The sequence below is a fragment of the Chroicocephalus ridibundus genome, chromosome 4 (assembly GCF_963924245.1).
Source record: "Chroicocephalus ridibundus chromosome 4, bChrRid1.1, whole genome shotgun sequence".
NCBI classification, from domain to species: Eukaryota; Metazoa; Chordata; class Aves; order Charadriiformes; family Laridae; genus Chroicocephalus; species Chroicocephalus ridibundus.
Window position 1 is genome coordinate 46,896,215 of NC_086287.1, and position 24,668 is coordinate 46,920,882.

Genomic DNA, 24,668 nt, shown 5'->3' on the forward strand with positions numbered 1-24,668 from the left:
TGTTTCTAGGAAATGAAACTGGGTATATATTTGTATTTTACTACTAATCACAGCCTAGCACCAGGGTTGCTGATTGCAGAGGACTGACCTTCATCTCTACAGTTCTTCGTCCAGAATATTTTTATTCTTCAAGAGTATTTTTTCCTCCCACTTAATTCCATTGTTCATTTGTCCCAATCATGTGGACATCTGCTTTCAATCGTGGGAGTACCTTGAGGCTACCCTCATTTGACTGACTCCTGACTTTTGCAGGAATAGGGATCAATCACCCTTCTGCCAGTTAATCCACATCCTTTAGCTAAATGAGTAAGATTATGCCTCTCTCAGTACTAGTCTTGATTTTATAGATATGCTGAAATGCTACTGGTGTTTGTTCACTACAAACCCAAGAAATCTCTGCTCCGCTTTTGGATCTCCATGAAATACACTCTTGAAAGCCCTCTGTGTAATTACACACTAATGCTGCTTTACTTCTTCCAGCCTAACTTCTGTGCCAACATATCTTAAAGGGACATGTTCCTCCTATACATTATTCACCATCCTTTTTTTCTTGATCTTTCCCGTACTGAAGAAACACAGGGCCCCCATCCTAAAGCATTTGATCACGCCAAGGGAATGTGCGTAGCATCCCACTTTATATTTTCTGGGATCTTAAAGGGAGTCTGTGTGTGGTTTTGTTTTTTTTTTTTTTTTTTTTTTTTCACTTCAGCTGGAAGAAGCAGCAAAAAAAAATTGTGACCAAGAAACTTCCTACTGGTAATTTTTACTTTTCTTCTGGGCTAACCCGCTGCTTGAAACTTTCTCTTCCAGCTTGCAGGTAGATGCACTACTCTTTTCAAGACTCTTCTGAAAGTTCAGAAATATTAACCAGTGATAACGTACCTTGGACAGGAAACTCATCTTGCTATCACTTTTATAGTTTCTTTGATGAACTAAATACAAGTGAACTGGAGGCACAGGAAAAGGTGTTTTTTGTCTATGTTCTTCTCCCAAAACACGCGTTGTTTTCTTTTGTTTCTGGTGAAATGTCTCCCTGCTCACCTGCCAGCTGGAGCATGATAGAGAAAGACATCTTGCTTGTAGCTTGCAGATGCACCACTGCTTCCATTGGGTGCTGCAAATTGATGTCCGAGATCCCCTTTTTCTGTAAAAGATGTTTCTGCTGGCTCTAACTTGAAGTGCCCCTGCTGGATCTTGAGTGACAGTTTGATAATATTTATTTGAGAATGTGTCTGTGATATGTGTGTTTGGAGGGGCTCATGGGTTGGGTACTGCTTTTAGATCTGTTGTGTGCCTGGCAATTCAAAATACCAGGTCTGCACTGTGTAGAGCCCTGTTTTACACAAAGGAACATATGCTTTGTTCAAAGTAACAGAACTGCCAGTGCTATATAGTTTAGATGCTTGGATAGGAAGATGTTATCATGGTGAGAAGTATCAACTTCTAGCAATGAAAGTACCTCATTTTCTCTTGCTGTCTGGATTGGCTGGAACAATTTGTTCAAGTCATTCCTTAGGGACAAATATGATACTGCAGTCTTGGCTTTCTCTGGCAATGGCATAGGCTTTGGTATCAGAAAAACTTTTGGCTTGTTCAGTCCTGTACTGCTATACAACATTAACTAAATAAATCTGTAGAGTAAACAATGTCCTCCTCTTTAAAATTATCTCAGTACCCTTGGGGGAAAAGCGGAGGGCAGGGGGGAAGGGCCAGGAATGGGACAGATGGGATGCCCATGAGAAATAAGCCACTCACTGAAGACAGCCTTAATTGGCAACTGGAAATAAGCTGAATTATCTGCTTATAAAGACGAGAGATTCTTAGAGCTAGCTTAGATCCATCAATTATAATTTTTTTTAATCTCTGTGTATGTAGGCCTTATCATTGTTATCATCTTGCTGTCATCTGCTCTGCATCTTTCCACAGTAACTTGTTCTGTCTTGTTCGCAAGGATAGTGTAAGCTCTTCAAGACAGAAATTATATTGTACTGCATGTACTTTACAGCATCTAGCATTGTAGAATGTTGTCTCCATGCTTTGTACAATTGTAGTATAAACAGCAAAAATAGTAGCGAGAAGGTCCTTAGGGCTTTGACAGGTTGTGCCAGATTCCCTTTCTGAGAGATGGAGCCATTCATTAGAATTTCTCAGTAAGACTGTTTGGGGGAGGGGTGTTGGTTGTTGTATTTTTTTAGTGTTAGTTCTGTGTGTATTGGTTTTGAGCAACTCAGTAACCTTTGGGAGGTGACAGTACTTTCAGGTGTGTACAGAAAATGTTGATATTCTCTCTGATACAATCTTATGAACAATTGCAAAAATAATATTTCATGTGTTCCTCAAGTACTCTCAGGATTCCTACGTGTCTTCTGCTCCAGAGAGAGAAAGGCAAAACTATCACTCTCAATGCAAGACTGCACTGAGCCATGCAATTGGTATGAAGCTGCTGCTGTCAATGACCTAGCTGTGAAGCAGCCCCTTGGGCTGAAAATCTCAACTGGGATAATGTGTTTGATGGTTCCTGACAGGCTCTTTCTTGGGGCTCCTTCACTCTTCAGTTATCGGTGGAAAGAGAATGAATATATGTACTCAGACTCGGCACTCGTGCCAGAAACTCTGAGGAACAGATTTTGCAGCTAATGTGAATAAGTTGCTATGAGAGAGATATTTTCAAAGTCTCTCTCCACAGAGTAGGTGGATTTGCAGGACTGAATTTGTTGATAAATCTTTCTGTGGAACCTGTAACAGTTGCATATTTTTCCACTTAAAAGTGTTGCTAAAGGATACAAAGCCTTTCTGTTAAAGTCCATTTGTTGCTTACCAGTCTTACCTCTACAGAGAAGAGTTGTCAGAATGGCAAAGTCTCTTCTTTGTAACCTAAGTTTCTCCAACGCATATTAGAAATGGGATTTCAGTACCCCCTGTCTATTGTGCATGGGGTATGCTTTTTGTATGAGACCTATGGAAGATTTAGGAGGTGTGGGTAACTTGAGTTAAAATTGTGTGAATTTTGTCCAAAACCTGTAGATCTGCCACCTGAAGCGTGATGTTTTTATTATAGAATTGTTTGACAGCAGAAACGTCATTGGTATCTTCATCTGACAGACAGGATCTATGAATTCCTGATTTTCCCAGAGTTGTTTCTTTGTAACAAACATTGCAACAAGTCCTAGCCTGACAAATATGCTGATTGGGATGACTGCTGTTGAGTAAACAGCTGGAAAAAATGCATATATTAATGGGAATAACACACTGATTCCCCCTGTAGTTTGTACATGTTGCCAGTATGTTAGAAAATGTAGGGTTTTTTCCCACATGGGTAAGAATCTTACAGGTGAGTGGATACTCAGATGAATCCAAACCCTTGCAAAGAAATATGGGGCAGGGGAAGGTAAAGAAGCTTTTTGGTGAGCAGGACAAACTCGGAGGGCTTGTAGCTAAAGGAGCAACATAGAAATGAACATGAAAGACCATGTTTACCATTCACGCCATCTGCGATAATATACTCCACTTAGGAAACTTATAATACCATTTTGGTGACAGAAAAACCCTGAGAACTTGCCATAGCATATGAATGTTAGCACTTGGTATCAGCACCTTGTCAGCACAGGGTAGTTGTCCATAGATAACCCTTTGCTTACTTATGTGCTGACTTGAGCTGCACTGTGCTCTTGATATTTGAAGAGAGGCAATCACAATTTTTATATGCAGCTTGGTCAGATTATGATGCTTCCAGTATGAGTTCACTGGTGTAGCAGCACAGTCCTTGCCCGCTTCTTTCCTATTTCTTTACATCATGGAAATTACATATTTATTTGTGGTCTTCGTCAGAATAGTTGCAGCAGAAGTGGACTATCTTATGGAGACCTTATGTAGTCGGGTATATTTGTATTCCTTCTTATAGCCTTGAACGCTGAAATGCAACACATTTGCCGTGAAGTTGAGCTTCCTTTAATGATGGTTAAAACCGATTGCATATAGGCAGTGTTGATAGCTAATAAAACTGAAAAACTGACACTTGAAATTTTCTGAAAGCCAAAGTCCAGAAACCTGGCAAACAGTAGAAACGTTAGGACTACATATGTCTGATTGTGCTGTTTTCTGGGCTAGAGTTGAATGTACTATCCTCTGTCTGGTTTTACTTCATACCTCTAGCATAATTCTGTTTGTGTTTCCCATTTTTTATTGCTTTTCATCATAGTTGTTAATGTTACTAGTACAAATTTGGAGATGCATACGTGATCCCAGCTGTGAGTTAAAATCAGACTTTTGTGACACACTTCAAATGTGTAAATTTATTATTGAAACAAGTTTGGGTGATTTAGGGAGAGAGGAAAAAGGGTTTGCTGAAAATTGATCTCTGTGGTCTAGATTAGAAGGTAATAGAAAAGTGATTTTTCGTGGCTATGTGCATTTGCGATACAGTCTTCCTACTCCCCAGTCCATCCCAGTATAACAAAATAGATGTGCAAGTCATTGCTGTTCCTAAGAAAATCTTTAAGGAGCATCCTGTATGTGTGCTCTTTATGGTTATTTTGCCATAACTCATTTAATCAGTTGGGTATTTCATAGTGCTCATCATATAATTTTGGGGATGCCACAGGGTCTTTTGTTTAATTTTATTTTCTGCAACAGTTTACTTGGTTTTAATATCTGTGGTATTGGATAGTTACTTTCTTATCCCTGTTGTTGCATTTCTGATCACAAACCTATGTTAGTTTATGTTCTTGCAGAAGTGAAAGGGCCTTCAAGTCAGAATTGGTGAACTGTGGCAATCTTACCTTGTCTGTCTTCCACCAAGGAAAGGTCTGTAGTAGAGCTCACCATAATGCAAAATAGACACTCAATGCTGAGATCACTGTTTGACAACCATCTTTCTCCATCACTCTGGAAAACCACTCAGCTGTGCTTGCTGAGTCACTGTGTTGGAATATATAGGAAAAAAATGAGAAAGATAGATAGTGACATATCCACAACAGATGTAGTGGGACTATTTACAGTCTTTTGCGTGCAATCTGCAATGTGTATATAAAGCAGTAATCTCTTTTCATGCTTGCTCACATGCTGTAAGGATTGGATTTCCTGCAGCTTCTGTAAATGTTTTGAAGAAAACTATTTTTGTAGTATGAAATTGTCACCTGGAATTCAGTAGAAATGCACTAGAGAATAATAACTTTGGAAAAGGATAATAATGTAGGAAGTTTGGTATCCATTTGGTTTTTTTCTTTTGTATATTTTTTTATTTTTAAGAATTACAAGGCATAGACACACATTACACACATTATCCTTTTCTGTTAGGAATTTGTCTTGGAATGTACTGTTTCCTCCAATAAAGTTTTCAATGTCTCAAGCTGTAAGCTGTTGAATACATGATAGCTTCATCAATAACTATACCTTTCTCTGTATTACTAACTCATATGGTTTAGTTCTGGTTTTAATGAAGCAATTTGGCGTGAGTCTAGACTGATGTATGCATATAGGAGATCAATTTCAGAGGAGTTCTTGGCTTCCATCTATCTAAACTTATAATGCTTTGGATTAAGTTGGAATAAAGTAGTGTAAGTTTGAGGAACACTTTGTTTTTCCCAGAAAGATCTTTAACAAGAGATGGATCAGAATTGAGGTTGGGTGGTTTTTTTTGGTCTTGTGGTGTTGGAAAGAGTTTTGTATTCATTCTTAGGTTGTAAAATGTTGTGGTGTCACAGAAAATCTTGAGGAGCATTTCTGATTGCCTGGCTAAGAATACACATGTTCCAATGTGGACAAGGCCAACAAATGTAAAATTTCTCCTAAATTGGATATGCTAAACTGTAAAAATCAGAAAATACCTGCAGCATAAGATCCCATAATAGGATTCCTTATCCTTTACAGGGTAAAATCCCTTAACTGTTTCTGCATCCCCATGAATAGCAAGCCGCTGGAAGTCTTGTAGCTTGCCCGAAAAATGCGTTTTTAAAATTTGGTTTATCTTCCTTTTCTTAAAAAAAAAAAAAAAAAGGGGGGGGGGGGGAGAAAAAGAAAAAAAGCCTAATTTCTAGAAAGCTAGATGTCTTCAGAGAACCTGAGACTTTCCGTGCTGTGTAGTGTTGAAACCATACAGATTCCAGAATACATGAGCATTAGAGACTTGCAGTAACTTCATGTCCTGCAAAATTAATCCTATTGCATATCTTCAAATAAATTAGACAAACTGTAGCCGGTTGGCACTGTAGCCAAGCAATTGTAGTGAGCACAAAGTGGTTTAGCTAAGCAATCTCTAAATGCAGAGTTAGCATTAATGTCAAATGATGAAGCTTCATCTGTATTAAGGAATTTTGGCAAGGCTCATTTGTTGCCAGGATGGAAATATTGGAAGCTGCTCAGTCTTTGACGTGCTATAGTTTTTGCCAAGGCAACTGAATAGGTGAGAGAGTATAAATTGTAATTTTTTTTTTTCTTCTTTTGAAATTCTCCAGTCTAATCAAGACCGAAAAGACCAAATATGGGAGCTGCATACGTGGCACCAGTATTGAATCTCTTTGGAACACTCATTAAGCTATATTTCAGTAGTTCCTGGATCAGTACAATCATAATGTGATTGTGCTGCTACCTTTTAAAATAATGAAAAGTCTAATTTATAAGACATGGAGCTGTCTTATAATAAGAGATACAGGAGACTGTGCAGAATGGAGCAAGCAGATACTTACTTGGGCTTATACTTTGCCCTCAACTTTCTAAGAAGCCAGTTTGCCTTCACCCAGCATTACACTTCTCAGCAGTACAAGACAAGTGCAGTTGTTATTCAGCAATTTTCAAATTCATACTCCTCCTTCAGTGGATATTGACATTTTGGTACCGAAATCCATCTCCAGGTGATGTCAATTCCATAGCTACTTCCAGAGTTGTTAGACTAGAGGAAATCTGAACACTACCTTGTGTTGCTTGTATTTTTAATAGTGTTTCTCTTCTTTGTGCCATCTTTGCACCTTTGCCACAGGTTCACTGCATGGTTTCTGTATCATCTTGCAGCTAGTGAATGAATTCCCCAGTGTGGCAGGGAGGGCAAAAATACATCTGTTGGTTAATAAAGGAAGACAAAGAATGGAGATCGTGGCTGTATGATAATAAAACTCACTGAGGACTTGAATCTCCCACACCCTCAGCTTGTAGAAAGTTATAGATCAGTTCAATAAGGAATTTTCTGCTTGCCCCAAAATGTCTAGTTGAACAGTTTGAAAAAACACTAAATACGTTAGCTGGAGAGTTAGCAGTTTTATTTGTGTAGCTATAATTCTGGATTTTTGTTTTGTTTTATTCTGGATTTATTTTTTTTAGGTCTGGGGAAAAAGGATGAGAGTTTTTGAGGGAAGCTGGGTAGCAACTTGCAATGATCTTCATAACACTAGTTATAATGGTATTCGTGCAGCTCTGTGGTGCGTAACTCACTGTGTTTTCTACTGTAAAAACAAAATCTCTGTTTATACCAGCAAGACCTTTCTAGGCTCATTGAAACACCATGTCATCTGAAATAGCACCTGATCAGACTGAAAGAGTTAGGCCTGGGTGATTGATGCTTATCTCTGAAGGCTTCTTTACTTTTCCTTTAAGCACCTTGGAGGGCTTCTGCAGGGCTATTTACCATCTTCCGATGTATGCTCTTTCCCATCTTCCTGAATACTAGATTTCCCAGCTCATAACTCTAAGAAGCAGCTTTTTTTCAGAGTAGAAAGGGGCCCCAATATGTGGCCTATTATATCCATATCAGCTTGCTTACCCTTTTCAAACAGCTATTGTGTTTTAATAGGGCCCTGCCTGGCAGGGGGAGTCCTTAATTCCTACTATATAAGAATGGCCAGCTTGAGTTACAGCAAACTGCAGGATGCTGCTCTGATCAAAAGGCCTCTGTTTTTAGAGATTTCACCCCCCATCCTGTTTGCTGGTTTTTGGGTTGTTTTTTGGGTTTTTTTTGTTGTTTTTTTTTATTTTCAAATCCTGGGATAATAATTCAACACAGTAAGGTCATTTTGCCTTTTGATTTGAAAGCTTTAAGGTGTTAAATTACTGACCTAGCATAGGAAAAATCAAGGGAGGGGGACTCTAAAAAAGATAAAGGGCTTTCGGGTAATAAAGAGCAAGCACAGCAACTCTTTTAATCCTTTCCTTCTCCAGAATCTGTAGACTGGTCTCAGAGGGTTTGATTTGCTACAAAGCAACATAAGAATGCTTGATCACTGCCTACTCTGAGCTGTGTCACAGGTGCTGTGGTGCTGTGGTTCATTTCCTTTCAAACAGTATTTGGGATAATTTCTGTACCACCTGTATTAACTCTGACATGAATGCAGAGATTTCTTGATTGAAAACAAATCATCAAAATTTGTGTCACTCCTTTCCCTCTTTCCACACCCTTCAGCTGAAATAAACTTGAGTGGGTGGGACAGAAAGGATCTAAAAAAATCCAGTCTCTGTATTTGCAGTGTTACATCACCCAGTCTTTCCAAAATGTTAAGAGTGTTAATGATTTCCTATCTGCCTGGTTGTTAAAAAAGGATTTTTTCTTAAAGCCAGTTGTCAGGAATAACTTTCAGCATCTGTTTTGTCTTAACACTGCTAACACATTTCAGAGGAAGTGCCTAAAAAGCACTGCTAATTTCATTAGAGGAAGACGGTGATTTCCTTGAGGCTGACTTCATTGGCCAAATGTTAATATCGATGGAATTATAAAAAGCACTTGATACAACAGCTTTGAATTGAGGAATGCTAGTGCTCCTACTCTGCCTTCCAAGAGGGATAGGTAAAGAAATAGTCCAATGATTGGTCTGAATATTGCACATAGTGTAGTGCACTTAAACCAATAGGTGAAGAATAAGATGATCTTCAATTAAACTATGCTCATGCGGCAGTAATTTATTGAATACAGCAGTGAAACTGTTTTGGGTTTGGTGTTTGTTTTTTTTGTTTGGTTGGTTTGTTTTTGTTTTTGTTTTGTTTTTTTTCTCCACTGGTGCCTACAGTTTTAAATGTTCCCTCTCAGGGCTCCTTCCAGGCAAGGTAAACCTCACTTAGCTATTTCAGAGCATAGCCTTGGGGTGAGTGTGATTGGTCGCTTGAGGATGCTTTGTGTGTGTATGAGTTATTTAACAACAGAAATTGCCTGGGTTTTAAAGCCTTTTGAATTTCAGTATTTTCTATTGCTCCAGCTAGTTCTTTGTTACCCATTGTACCATAGTCTCTAATCCTAATACTCCTGATTATCCCTACTTACTGTGCTTTGGTTCACACCATGAAGCAGTCTTGGAGCTCGTGACCTGGGTTCCTTTCATATGAAACTAAACTGGAAGATGTGTTCCAACTGCAAATGAGCATTCAGCCCATGGGACCAAACTAGAGCTAATCCAGAGTGTATTTGAAGGAAAAAGGAACCCTGAGGTACCCATAATGTTGACATCAGGTCCTCTGCACTGTTTTTCCCTACAGATGTTTCAGTCGGTATAGAGGTAGCCTCCAGTGGCAACTTTGCATTTCAGACTACTTTATTTTTGCTTAAGACACTCAAATCTGTTTTAATAACTTAGACACCTGTGTAACTGGGTAGAAAAGTAGTGCATGTATGGGGAGATTTTTAGTGCTGGAGAAGCAGCATAAGCCTTCAAAGTGGGGTTTTCTTCCTTCATCGTGCTCTCAATGGAAAATGCAAGCAGTAACGCTGTAAGTTAAGGAATAACAGTCCTTATTCCTTGTTTTCCATTTAGTAGAGGAGGGGTCCTGTGAACTCATTCAGCTCTTAGCATGGTAACCAAAGGTGGCACCTGCTAGTGGGACAGCAGGGTCCTGGCAAGCTCTTCTGTCCTTCTCGGGGACTTGGGACTCTTTCTGCATTGTGCATATTTGGCTTTGCTCGAGTTCAGCAGGCAGAGGCTAACTACTGTAGTGGGTTTCAATTGGGATGTTACCATAGCATCCTGGGACTTTTACAATCTATTTGGAAGTCCAAAGGTTTGAAAAGAGTGCTTGAAAGTTTCTGAACTCTGGCAAGTTGCCGAAATGTAATTGCACAAAAGACAAAGCCTTACTGAAAGCAGCTCTGTTCAGAGAAGCAGCACCTGAGTGCTAGAGTTCCCAGCACAGCCATTTCTGAGAGCTGGGGCCGTTTTATCACAGTGTCCTCCCAAGACTTTTCTTCTTCCTCTCACGTGCATGTGCCATCCCACAAGCGTAGGCTGTGTGTGTGCTGCAAGACGCAGCTTTCTCAGCAGTGGTGTTGGAAGAGACTGTTCCGTGGTTTGGCTGCTCTGGGGCATGTAAAAGAAAGGAGTGAATAAGTAAGCATCTTAAAGTCCCTACTGTAAAATTTCTTTAGATCTTCCCATTGAGTGAAGACCTTACTTCATTTTTCTCTCGTCTTTCTCCAGAATATTCTCACAAGTGAATGGGAAAAGCCATTTTTTTTTTAACAGAGTACCCAATTGTGTAACAATTCTTATGTGAAATATGAGTGTTTGCAGTGAACTGGTGTTAACTAATGAACATTCAGTTCAATTTCTAGTCTCAGTTTCAGCAAAACAAATAAAATCACATCATTAGTAACTTTCGTTAATGTTCTAGTTTGCCTACTCTATTTACTGGTAATGTAAAGGGGCAGGGCAACCATTAGGTCTTCAATAGGAGTCTTGGAGACTCGCAGAGTTGTTTAAAGCTTTCTTCTTGAAGGAATCTCTTGCAGATGGCTGCACTAAATGCCTAAAAGGAGGAAAGAAGAGGTTAACCAGAGAAGTTAAAAATTATTTTCCCTGCTTCTGGTTCACAAACCCATTTCTAAATGATAAAGGACAAACTAGTACCTTCTTGAGATACCCTAGTTTGTTTGTAAGTCTTTCTCCTGCGAATGTGCTGATAAGCTCTGGCCACCTAATTTTGCTAAGGGTATGAGATGATCAGTGAGAGAAGGACAGATAGAGGGAAGACCGAGCAATCCTAAGAGAAGAATCTCAGCAGCTGTTAAACTTGCTGAGAATGTTTGAGCTAAGTTCGTTGCTTTGCTGTTGATATCTTGCTTGCTTAAGCTATTTGTCTTAGAGTCTGTAGCTTGTTTTATTTTTGCATTCAAAAGAAACTGGGAAAGACATCTGTTTGCATGTCTATAAAAATCAGTAAGAAAGATGCTGGTGATACTTCTTACATACTGATGGAATACCTGCAACAGCTTTGGGTTGTCACCATTTCTTCCAGAAGGGTTTACCTGCAAGCCTTTACTACTTGCCACATTAACAGTAACTTCACCTCTGGGCCTCTGGTTAAGGAGAAGGTGGCCAAGTTATCTTTGTACTGTCCACTTACCCATGATAAAGGAATTTCAAAATACATAGTTTGTTCAAAATGTGTAGTGTTCCTGTCTCTCTTAGTGATCTTGACCCTGCCTGAGAATAGATCTGTTGACTTCTCATTGGGCTCCTTGCTGGATAGCTCCATCACGGGATGGCTCCTTTGGGCTGAACTTCTACAACTTACAAGAAGGTATTTATAAAGTAGTGCCTCTGAAATGACAGCATCTTAACCAGGATAAAATTCTAACTCCCATGCTCACAGACTTGAGCTTTTGGGGGAAAATCTTTCCATTGTATAGTTAAACAAAATCTTATTGCAAGAAATGAGGAATGAAAGAAATATTGTACCTTTTACTCAATAGCTGGCGGCACTTGGCTGTCAGCACATCCAGGTGTGCTAATGTTCCAACATATCCACCCACTCTTTTAACTGAATAAGCAACAACAAATGATATCATACCCTTCTGCCTGCTCAGTTTAGAGCCATCCCATGCTGTAAATGCAAGTGGCTTGAGTCTTCACTTATTAGAACTAAGGAGTAATATAGTAGGGCTATTTGCTGTGAATTAATAATATGTTAACTTTACAACTGTAATGGAAAGGACCAGACATGCCACAATCTGCTTCCAGATGCTGCATGTGCTGTAGTCGTTCTGAGCAACATAATTTGGTGCATTTAGTTGTATCACTGTGCCTTCATCTTATTTCTCTTCCTAAACACCTCCCTTACGTGTGTCATCTTTCTGAAAACTGCCTTCTCCTATTACACCAAGTTTCTTCTCTTTCATTCGTATCCCTCTTTTCTTCATCAGCCTGTCAAATTATCAGTAAAACAATGCAAATAGAAAATGAAAAAAGTCTTAAAGGCTGTGGTTTGGGATGAGAAGATCTGAAATCCCATTTCCAGCTTTGTCACAGACATCTTGTGGGACTTTATGCAAGTTACTTTCCCTTACTCTGAACTCATTCACTCTAAGGCAGTGAGCTACAGCACTTTATAATGGATACTCTTTACTTACAATGGTAGTCATGGGAGCCCTTTCCTGTAATTTTGGAATATTTTCAGCAGGCACATGATTTATTTATTTACTTTAATCTCGTGGGGCAATGGCTGTGTTTTCCCCTGGTTTGTACAGCACTGGTCCATGAATAAAGTTTCATAAATAAAAAATAATATATTTGTCCATGATAGTTAAAGAAAGAGTATTCCTAATTCCAGGATTCAAGAGTCACGAGTGTTTCTTAATCATAAGGTGATGGTACTTGTTCTACTTGAGTTGCATTTCCTTCTGCGTAGGAGGGGTAGAAACAGTGTTCTGCACCTAGCTTTCAACACACGACAAAAAATTCCGTCTACTCCCATGGCTTTGAGAACCAGGACTTTAAAAAACAGAAATTGTGATTCTTTTCAGAAAAAAACAAATTGGCTTCTCTCTACACCCCCCCCGCCCCCAGCTCCCGAATTGTTACATGACTTTTTAATTTTGCTCAACTCCATCTGGTATAATTCTCTTTCAAATGTGAGACCCTTTTCTATACTGTAAAGGATAAAGTGATTTAAACTGTTTATATTTAAAAAGATTATTTAAAATTGCAAACTGAGAGGGTTCACGCTGACCACTGGATTTTGTCTGTTATGGAGAATGCTACCTATGGTGAGGTTCTGCTGTGATGAAAGTAAACTTGTGTCTTTTCATTAATTCTCTCCTATGCGGGAGAGTTAAGCTGCAGTCCCAAGTGAATGTCTTTAATGATCTCTCTGGAGTGTTTGAAAGCTTTGTCCCACTTGCACGATGCAGAGTGAAATGCACAAAATTTGGCTTTGAGGCAACCCTGTCATTATACCTTTTGGTATATAATGTTTGCATTTGCATTTCTGTTGTTCTTGCATGTTGAGCTTTACCATGCCCAAAGGAGAGCTTCTTACACTTCAGAGAAACCTTTTTAAGACAAATGTTTACTTTAATGTTAGCCTGAAGTGCTTACAACTCAAATATGAGAAATTTGTACTAAAATACAAGAATGTGAATATCAAATTGACTATCTGTCATAATGACTGGCTAGTCTTTTCAAAATACACTAGTGCAAAGCATTGTTTAGTGAAGTGTCAATCTGCTTTTCATGACAACTGAAGTAGATTTTATACATCCAATACAGTCAAGTTTCAGTAACCTAGAAATGAAATCTTGAGGCTTCTGTTAAAGAGGATTTTTTTTTTCTTTGTTTTGTGGCTTTGCAGAAAACTGTGATGAGAATAGCAGTGAAGTTCAAATGGTACTAAAAGAAAGGGCATCTTCTGGTCAGATAAACAACAGTTACTCTTAGCCAGCCATTTTCCAATGGATTGGTTTCAAATAAGTGGCTCTTGGACACCCCTTGCTGGGATTCTTTAGAATGAATTTTACTTTCACAGACCTCTAATTCCTATAATTAAGTTCCAATGTGTGGTTTTTGCAAATAGTCTTCTCTCTAGAGAACAGATGGGTATAAGCTTTGGAGATTTGGTTTCACAAAATGTAACTGCCAGTGGTTTTCTTGCTACTGTTCCAGCTGGCCCCAGAGCATTCACATTGGTTCAGCTTTCTAACGTTCTCTTGTTTTGACTTTATCTCCACAGTTTTAACAGCGTGCGTCAAGGAACACACATCTTGTTCCGTGAGTTCAGCTTTGTTCAAGCTACCCCTCATAACAGGGCATCTTTTCTTCGGACCTTCTGGAGGTGTTTCCGAACAGTGGGGAAAAATGGAGGCAAGTATTCCAGTATCTGCTGCTGTCCTGTTACCTTGACATTAAAATCATTAGCTAGGCTATTAATGCAGTACAAATACTGACACTTCACACTGTGTTCTAATGTTCTAACATTGTTAATAGGGAGACACCATCACAGTTGCCTGTGGAAGAGTTAATAAATGCTCACAGCATAAAGTAATATAGGAGCACCTTGTTGCCAGTGCTATTTCTATTACAAACAGCATGTCGAGCACCAGTAGATCAGAGGAAGGATATTTGTTGGCCTGTGCATGGGGATGGATAGGAAAAAAAAATATGTGCTGGGGGAGGAGGGTAGCAGACCTGGAGACGGTTAGAATATAGGGTATGGAGCATGAGGGAAGTAGATTATTAGGTAGTTGTGGTAACAAGTACTTTGACTAGGAGCCCTGCAGGAGGTAAAGAATATAGTGGTGTTGGGCTGTAGGGTGGTGAGCGCTGCCACCTGAGCAAGCTAGTCCTGGCACATCTCCTAGATGATGCTGCAAGATCCTGATGGCTGTAGAAGGGGAACCACTGACAACTGTGTGACCTCTTCCCCAACCCTACCCACAAGGAAAAAGTTCCAATGCCAAAATAACTATTCAGCACTGTACTAGCTATTCTTATGCTGCAGTTGGTATATTAGGTATTACAGAACTGGCGAGAGTTCAAAATAAACTCATGTAACTACATGCAACTAAAATTATGTTTTTAGTTTTTAATTTAGTATTTTAATAAAATGCACTGGATGTTGCTGTACAAATAAGAATTTTGATGGTTTGGGTTTTGGGTTTGTTTTTGTTTTTTTTTTTTTTTAGTGTAAGCCTCACTTGTTTCAGGCTATTCAGCCTCACATCTTGTTGCAGGGAAAACTAGAACCGTTCTCTTAAATATAGATAAAACCTCACCTTCTGCTTAAGCTTTGCTCATGATGAACAGAGTTTGCAAGACTATAAATAATGACTTGACTTTTTTGACATATGCCATTTTAGATCCTTGGGTAATTAGCTACTGAAGTGACTGACTGTGCTGTCTGTAATGCCTTCTTCCCAGTCGTAGATACCTTGTTAAGTTCTAAATCCTTTATATTAGTTCATGGATAATATTTTTAAGATTTCAGGTAAATTGTATGGTACTAATCTAACCAGTATGCAGTGACAACATATCTGATTTGAGGCCAGTTTATAGTCAGAAAAGGTAAAGGGTAGGCTCCTAGAACATATTTCTGTAGGAGAATTAGAGATGATAGTGAAGAAGTCATCCACCAGAACTGCAGCTGTCAGTGTTGAACCTTGTTGACAAATTGAGAAGAACCTATCTGATGGAAAATACCCACTGCTGTACTTTCAACGCAAGTTTTCATTAAGCTTCATCTATCTAGCATCTGACTCAGCCAGATGATGGGCACCTGGATTTGTTGAAAAGAACCAAAAAGTTTTAGTTACATAATATTTTCTTCTCTTTTACTTTTAACAGCTTTATGTGAATAAGGAAAAGGTTGTGGAAGAAAATGTAATCACCAAGGTACTTTGAAGGGAAAAGGGAAGCATGGGAACAAAAGCTCAGGTGGACGTTACTATGCTCTGGTTGTGGCCTTAAGAGTTCAACATATATTTTTCGGACTTTAAAGTCCAGCGGCTGCACTTTTCAATCTGAGCAAATATGGCATGTTTACCTGTATATTTATATGTTTATATACATTTTACTTTTACATTAACTAGGGACAGAAATGCATCACTTCAGAGAAGCTTGCTCTCAATATTTTCATCCACTAAATCCAATTTCTCTGATTCTCTACTGGTAATTACAGACTAGAACCTTGATTTTATTTATTTCAGTTTTACTTGCTATGGGATTTTGTCTGCTATACTTGTACATAGGGAACTCAGAACATACATAGTCATCTTAAGAACCAAACTCATTTACTAAGAAGCTGCTGAACCTGTGCAACGTGGGTGAAATATGGTCATTACCACATTCAGGCATAGACTACATCTGGATTTCTTTCCTTGTAATACGTTGCTTTTAGATGAGTGTGGGAGGGAATCATGTAATACAACAAATAGCAGCAACCAGAAGTGAGATCATTGGTGATCTGAACTACAGAATGAGTCTCTCAAGAACAGAAAAAGTCAGATTAAGTGTTGCCCAAAGCAAGTAAGACTTTCAACGTGGAGCTTTCTTTAGAAGCATGGCTGGTGGTACATCTTCTATTTGGATTAATACAGAAATTACTGTTAAGTTGTTTCTTTATGATCACTGCACTAGAACACAAAACCTTATGTACATATCAAATTAAAAACAATTATACAAGTTTGCATGGAATCATGACTCTATCTACAGATGGTTTGTTGCTACTGCATCTCATTTTATGATGATACAATTTTGACAATTTAAACATCGTATTATATGCAGGAGTGTATTGGGTTTGCATGGTAAGGTTTTTGTAGTGGGGAGATTTACAGGGGCGGCTTCTATGAGAACCTGCTAGAAGCTTATCCTGTGTCTGATAGAACCAATGTCAGCCAGCTCCAAGACAGACCTGCTGCTGGCCAAGGCCAAGCTGATCAGTGACAGTTGTAACACTTCTGTGATCACATATTTAAGAAGGGGGAAAAAAACTGCTGTGCAACAGCAGCTGGAAGAGAAGAGTAAGAATATGTGAGAGAAACAACTCTGCAGGCACCAAGGTCAGTGAAGAAGGAGGGGGAGGAGGAGGTGCTCCAGGCACCGGGGCAGAGATTCCCTTGCAGCCCATGGTGAAGACCGTGGTGAAGCAGGCTGTCTCCTTGCAGTCCGTGGTGGAGAAAGTATCCACCTGCAGCCTGTGGAGGACCCTCCGCTTCGGGTGGATGCGCTCGAAGGAGGCTGTGATCCTGTGGAGAGCCTGTGCTGGAGCAGGGTCCTGGCGGGACCCATGGCTCCGTGCAGAGAGAAACCGAGAGAAACCCATGCTGGAGCAGGTTTGCTGGCAGGACTTGTGCTCCCATTGGGGACACATGCTGAAGCAGTCTGTTCCTGAAGGACTGCACCCTGTAGAAAGAACCCCCACTGGAGCAGTTTGTGAAGAACTGCAGCCTGTGGAAAGGACTCTCATTGGAGTAGTTTATGGAGGACTCTCTCCCATGGGAGAGACTCCACACTGGATCAGGGGAAGAGAGTGAGGTGGAAGGAGCATCAGAGACGACGTGTGATTAACTGACCACAACCCCCATGCCCCATCCCCCTGCGCCACTTGGGGAGAGGAGGTAGAGAAATCAGAAGCGAGGTGAGCTCGGGAAGAAGAAGGGGTTGAGGGGGGGGAAGGTATTTTAAGATTTGGTTTTATTTCTCATTGTCCTACTCTGATTTGATTGGCAATAAATTAAATTAATTTCACCGACATGAGTCTGTTTTGCCCATGATGGTAAATGTTGAGTGATCTCCCTGTTCTCGCTTCTGAGTGTTTAATTGGGACTTCAGAAAAATAGACAACGTCTTACAAATGAGTGAACTGATTGCTTAATCTGGCTGATGGTTGCTCCTCCTCGATGCAGGAAAATTTACTGCTGTGTCTGTCGGTCTTGAAATAACCGTGCCTTGACTTGGCGTATGCACTTTGTTCACCCAAGCAGATGCATCTAGCCGTTGAGTTCTCAAAGGGCAAATAAGAGAGGTCTGTCTGAACAGAAGCAATACTTGAACGTAATAATCCATGTATGTGCAGAACCATGTATACGCTAATAGAAGTGCACTAACATTACTGTTTCTCTTGGGAAATTACTGTAGATATTAATTTTCTACTTAATTCCTTATCCTTTTGAATTACTGGAAAGTAGTTCTTCATGGAAAAATGCAGCAGCTTTTATGTTACGCTTTTCTATCTTAGCCCTGCTACTTGATGGGGTCTAGTTACATTGCCCTTCATAACTCCTTTTGTTTGGAGACTAGATTTACTTTTCCTTTTGTCCTGAAATAGCAAGGAAAAATTACTAGCTTCACTAAATGAGATAGTAACATAACAAGCTTCAAAAAGTAAAGAAAAAGTTTTGTGTTTTTTTTATTTGTTTTCGGTTGTTTTTTTTTTTTTCTTAAAAGGATTTCTGTTTGGTGATATGCCGGATCTGGTTTCTTTTACAGGATTTCCCACTGTTTTTAGAAACTTAGCAAGATGCAGAGTTCTATTTTCAAGTATGCATAAGCATATCTGGGAGTTCACGCACTGGGAGGGGGGGAAATCAGATTTATTTTAGAACGTGATCCACTGTCAAGCAACTGGGGTAGACTTCACTTCTTCCCTCCCTCAAACATTTATCAATGATATACAACACCCATAGAGGTGGTTAGAGGACAGCTAGCTTGTGTGTTGAGAAGCACAGAGCATAATGCTCAGTTAGCAACAGATTTCTCCCAGAGGAAGGCAAAATGACCAGAAGTCTTGTTTTCCCTCTGCTTATGCTTGAATTGACCTCTTGAAATCTAGCTGACCTGCTCTTTTGAATTGTCTGTTCCTCAGGACTCTTTAATTAAAACTGTGCTTTCTCAGTTTAAACAGCCCCTGCAGAGTTCTGCTGTGAAGCTTCATAAGGTCAACATATGCCTCTCCCAACCCCCATGGCTTTCATGTCTTGTTGGTTCTCTGGTTTTAATTAAAAAGATTTTTCCTTAAATGCTTTCCAGCCAATTAGAGAAATTTTGCACTGAGAAACTTGTTCCAGGCCTGATGTATTGAGAAGCGAACAGAAAGCTCAGTCAGGACCATTGGCACTTTTTTCTAGAGCCCCAGCTTTCTTTGGTGCTTTTCAACAGCTTTTCTCTTTTTTCTTTCTTTCTTTCTTTTTTTTTTTTTTGTCTCCCTTCAATTTAAAATTGCTTCCAGCAGAAATAGCTGACGTTTAGTACCTTAGGTGTAGCTGTGGAATGGTGCAACACCAGACACAGGATCTTTTCCTTCCACTCAGGGCTGATTGTCACTTTATTTAGATGCACACACCACTGAAGCGTAAAACTGCTGCAGAAAGTATGTTGGACTGTATTGGTTGAGGATCCTTTTTGCAAACTCTAACCTCCCTGTCAGACAAAAAAGAGGAAAAGTACTTTTACTGCTTATATTGAAATAAAATCTTCCTAGAAACTTATTTTGTTTCTTTCACATTCATCATGTGGTGCAGCGGCTGCCTCTTTGCTTCTGCACACTTGAATTAGGAAATTGGAAGCCTAACTACCTTTGGAGCTTGTGGAAGTAAGGCTTACCACAACCAACCACACAATCTCTGCCACAGAATGAGAAGAGCGGTATGTCTCTCTGACTAGTTCTTCTCAAGTTCACCAGGAAGGGTAGATTCTTTACAAAAACTAAAGAAATGCCTTATCCATGTGATTCATGTGACCTGGAGGCTGAAAAGAGCTAGAAGGACCACTGTTCTCCCAGCTCTTTTTGAAAGATGCTATTCTAATGCATTTTGCTGGCAAGATTACTTTCTTGAGGTTCCAAAACCCATTCCTTCAGTAGTGTCATTCTAATGCTTCTACATGTAACTCTTTATATTAAATTCCTCCCCCCTTTTTTTTTTTTTAGTCCCTCCCTTGTAAGCTGTTACACTGTCTCCAGTTGTAGCTTAGCCAATCTCTGTTTAGTGAGATGCATAGAACAATGCAGGGATGATCGCAGCAAACATCAGAATCGTCTGCCCTTTCCCTTTTGTTTTTAAAACCAGATGAGATCTTTATACCATGTTATTGTAGGAAAGTTTTATGAATCAGTAAGGTCTTATAGTATGTCCTAAAGATAAATAAGCTGTGGATTTTGTGTTCGCTGGAAGCTTATTCTTCAGTGAAATAGCCTTGGCTGAAATGATTGATCGCCAGCCTTTATTCACTTTGCAGTTACTTTGCCCTACAATTATAGCTGTTGCTATTTATGACCTATCAATGTAGCTCTGCCTGGATCCACTGATGACTCTGGAATATCAGGAGAAAAGATTTCTGCAGCTGTGGGGAAATAAGTAGAGGATCACACTGTAGAGTTGGTGAGGTATATCTAGAAGCATTGTAAGTTGCATGACATAGATCTAAAATGCATTGCAGTAATCATTTGTAGAAGTAGGAGCACATGGGTCAGTGATGGAGTCTTCACCTAGCTCGTCCCTGAATTCAGTTCATACCATTCTGTCAAAGCATTTTGTGGAACTGAGTGTAGTACAGTGGAAGTCCTCCTTATCTAATCCAGTTTTGGGTTCCCCTACCCCCCCCCAGTATTACTTTTCCTTTTCAGTTATATCTCTGGACTTGCACCAGGTCATCTTAATTTCCAAATATTTTTTCGGCTTCATATTCTAGATGTATATCTGTCTAAATGCATTTTTTTTGGAAAAACAATAAGCTTTTCTGTTTGTTTTCTGGCTATTTTGTGTGTCTCTTGACAGTTCTCTGTCATTGGCAAATTAAATTAGTATGTTCTTTACTTTTTGTCCCAGTTGAGCGAAACATATAAATGAACTTATCTACAGTGATCATTGTTGCATTCTGCTAAGCAATTATCCAAAATTCAACTGGTAATTATTATTGCCATTTGTTTTGCAGTCTTTTGGCAAGTTTCCCATTCCTATGACAGCATTCTTATTCAAACCAACTGAAATGGATTTTTTCAATTAAGACTTTTTTAGGTTCCAATATGGGCTGAAGAGTTAGTATTCCAAATTGTGGGGAAGTTCTCTGGAATAAAATTCGTTCCAAGTTGTGTGATCTAGGCTGAGATCCTCAATGCTCCATGTTTCTTATATTAAATGAACTTGGTCTATCTGTTCTCTCACTTGTGACAAGTCTTTTGAGATGATCTGCACACTACATATGCATAGGCAGTTATTCAGTAGAAGGTCCGTGAAGCATTAGCTTCATTATATAGTACGTTTTATGATGTTTCCAGTCTACTCTTCAGCAGCAGACCTGCTGAAAAAGAGAGACGGAGGTAAAGAGATGAAAATCTTGTTTTCTCTTGATTACTTATACTGTGACTTTCTGCAAAGAGGTTGTAAGAAAGTAAGAGCCTCTGTGAAGCCCATGTCTGCTTTCAACCCACTGTTGGTTCTTAACCTGCCCTGAGGTGTGAAAGTGGCCTGAAGTGAGGAAAGAATTATCTTCAGTCCTTCTCAGTGAACCATAAAACATACTTCTCTCCATGCTGATGGCTTCACATGTACACGTGTGCTGTGTAACGCAATGTTTATATAGACAGCCTAAGCTTAGGGTTGGTATTTCCATCTGGTACAATTCAGCGCTATCTCAAGATACTATCTTGGGAGCTTGAGGCTGCAGAGCTAGATTTCTTTGACAGCAGCCTGAGACTAGTTGATCTATCTCAGCAGGTCAGTTGACATATGGGGAGTGTTGTTATGGTGGGTTTGTGTAGCTCATTGCTGTGAAATAAACTCTTGTCATCTCTGTGTTGAGCTACTGTGAGCAGTGTAGATGCAAAATGATGAAGAGCACTATGAAGAGAGAGTGTGTGTTCTGGTTCAGTGTGAACAGAAGAGTGAGGACCCTTCTCTACACACATGCAATTAATTCTTCAAAGCCTAGGTGCTAGGAGATGTCATGATAAGTGAAGAGATAGCTACCTTTTTTAATGTCTATCTTTTTTTAAGTACTGTTATACAGCTGAACAGTTGTCTTTGTGTCTTTATCATCCCAGCTGCTGCTTATAGCTTTTCTCTCTGGTGGTTTTGTTATTCATAGTTTCCGTCACCACAAATTCACTTCCTACCTTTCCCAAATTAACCTGATTGATTGACTTACATAATGTGCTACTGACTCTAGTCGATGTCTCCTATTGGGTCAAACAGGCCTGACCTGTATCTAGAAGTTTTTTGCCTGTTTGTTGATCATGTAATACAGACAACTGCAATCTCTCACCCCCTGTTCTTCCACTCCATCTATTAGTTATACTCAGAAAAACTTTAAATTCAGTTGTTCTAGTAAAATAATCTTGGGAGTGCCATTTATTTCTTTTGAGGAACTGATTTTTCCCTATGGCATTAAAAGGACTGACGTGAGCTGGATTTCTATTTCTGTAACTATGTTACTGAACTCTTCCGGCAAACTCTTTCTTGTTAGGCAAGATAATTGGTGCCTACAAACTCATGATCTCTCAGGAAGTCCCTACTCTTTACTTTGTTTTGAGGCCTTGGTGCTATTCAGTAGGTCCATGTTTGACTAAAGGTGTGATGTTAAATTAGTTTAGCTAAACAGTACAGCTGTGCTTAGGTGTAGAAGTTCTTACATCACTTTAAAGTTGCCTCACCTCAATAAACGTCTGTAAGTCTGGTTTAAATTGGTATGATCATGAATAAAGGTGTTGTATATGATTAAGAGGATTGTTTGTTTATGCTCTGTTATGCACCTTTCAAGAATCCTAAATGAATATCAGTAGAAGTGATCTGCATGCATGATTAGTACTTTGATATGCTACTACTACTTTGTGAAATGGGGATAAGGTAGTACTGTGGAAAACCTGTAATCTGCAAATGAGTTATGAAATGTAGTCAGCAATATTTATAAGTTAAACTTGATCCATTTTGAATTTGTCGCAAGGACATGATTCTGATAATGTACAGTCTGATACCTTCCTTCATAAGCTGAACTGAGAGTGATTTGCATGCCATGCTCTTACTAAGCATGAATCTCATCACCTTGTTGGCACAATGGACCTTTCTTGGGCTTGAAGGAGGAAATACTTGAATATCAATGAGCTCTTCTAGACCCCTTTTTCTCTCTAGAGCCACATCCCATGGGACATCTCTGAAGAGATTGAATTCTGCTGTCCTGAAATCCAGGGCTGTGGTCCTGCTTTTTGCCAGGTAGATAAATTCCTGAAAGCTTCATGAAATGGTTTTTCAGGTGTAAGGACAAAGACCTTATAAATGCTTCAGGCACAGGAAAAACTTCCGTAGAAGTTCACGTCTTCCTAGACTTCAGAGTCAGTTAGCCAAAACTCACAAATCTGTAGGATAAAAGCTTTGCTAGTTCTAGTGCTCACAGAGATCTTGTCAAATCTTGTCTTCTCTGAGGTTTTCCTGCATTAAGGTCTAGTCCCAGAAGCAGTCAAAATTTACATCAGCTGATTTAATACACTGCTATAGATTTCCCAGTAGAACTTGTATATTATTTGTAATGGAGAAAATGACCTGGCGTTGCCTAAGAGAAGAAGCAATAGCATGAGAATACATGGAGCACATAATAAACTGAAAGGAAACAACATTAGAAAAGAAATGGATTTTTTTTTTTCTGTTGGAAAGTACAAGTTTTGATCATCTGTTTCTCAAATATTTGTTTCCTTCTAGCCCTGGTATCTTGTTATCTATTACTACTTTTCTTCTTACTCTTTCTGCTGAAGTTATTGCATATTCAAAGTTCTCATCTACCTTCTAGTCAAATTTCCCTTATATAATTCCCAGCATAATTTATACAATATCTGAAAGGAAGTCAAGCTTTCGGTGCTTTTGGTGTGAAGCTGTCTCTGCATCGCTGTCTAACATCAGAAGCACGGCTTTTCCTTTATTTCCTCTTTCTCATCCCTGTTCTCCGTGACGCTAATAGATATTTCTTCAGTTCTGCCAGCAGCGGCAGAGGGATTGCTGTGCTGTGCAAAGTTACAATGCAAAGCAGATACTAGTCAACATAATTAGGATACTGAACAGTTAAGCTTCAGGAAGCTTCTTCCTGAAATAATTTTAATTTTTTTGGCTACTTGGATTGGAAACTTCTTTTATCAAACCCTTGAAATGACTGAGCGAGTGTAATTGTCCTTAAGGCACTGAGAAGTGTTTCATGTCTTTCTTCTGTGTTGGACAGAACCTCAAATGTGATGTCTTAGTTTCAGAATGGTTGTTAATGATGACACTTTTCTCTACCTGCTGTCTGAGAATCTCCAGGTATTTTACAGATATTAAGGAATGAAGCTTCCCCAAAATCTTGCCAATAGTATTTTCACTTTACAGTTGCAAAAAGTGAGACAGGGAAATAAAGTGACTAGCTGAAGTTCACATAGTCAGAGGTAAAATCAAGATGTCTGGCCTTTTGATATTATGAATTCAATTTTATATGCTAAAATTGTGTTTTTGCTACATATACAGGCTGCTTTTACCATGAGACAAGAAGGAAAACACATATGTTAGTATAAAGCAATACCATTTAGACGAACTGTTTGTAAGAACCTGTCTTTTTTTTTCTTTTTAAAAGTTTTGAGAGTAATCATTGCCTTACTCAGAATAGTACATCACTGTGCATGACCTACATGGGGTGATGTAGGATGTATTTTTAGTTCTTTTCAAGTTTGACGTTATAAGCCCCTTCAGTACTTGCTTTTCTAGACAAAGTCTTTAGAGCAAGATAGAAGTCAGATTAGTTAACATATATCATCTTGTTCATCATCTCTATTGTAGAGCCACATGCTCAGTACCACTTTCACCACAATCCTTCCCTCTTAGGGGGTGGGGAGAAGGGAGATAATTTCATGTGCATGTCTTAGTACTGAAAGTACCTTGGCTCATAAGCATTCTGGTATTTAGCTGGTAACTGTATTACTTTAGAAAGCCAGTCTCTGTGTATTGAATTTGCTGGCTTCTAACGTAAAATTGGCAAGAG

At 39.2% G+C, this 24,668-nt stretch overlaps 1 protein-coding gene across 1 annotated transcript in view; it reads left to right on the forward strand.

Moving 5' to 3' along the window:
• Positions 1 to 24,668, forward strand: part of CSTPP1 (centriolar satellite-associated tubulin polyglutamylase complex regulator 1) — an 81,647-nt gene that overhangs the window by 12,752 nt on the left and 44,227 nt on the right. The window contains exon 3 of the mRNA XM_063332779.1: positions 13,915 to 14,045. Within this exon, the coding sequence (XP_063188849.1) occupies positions 13,915 to 14,045 (131 nt within the window). The remainder of the gene's footprint in view (positions 1 to 13,914; positions 14,046 to 24,668) is intronic.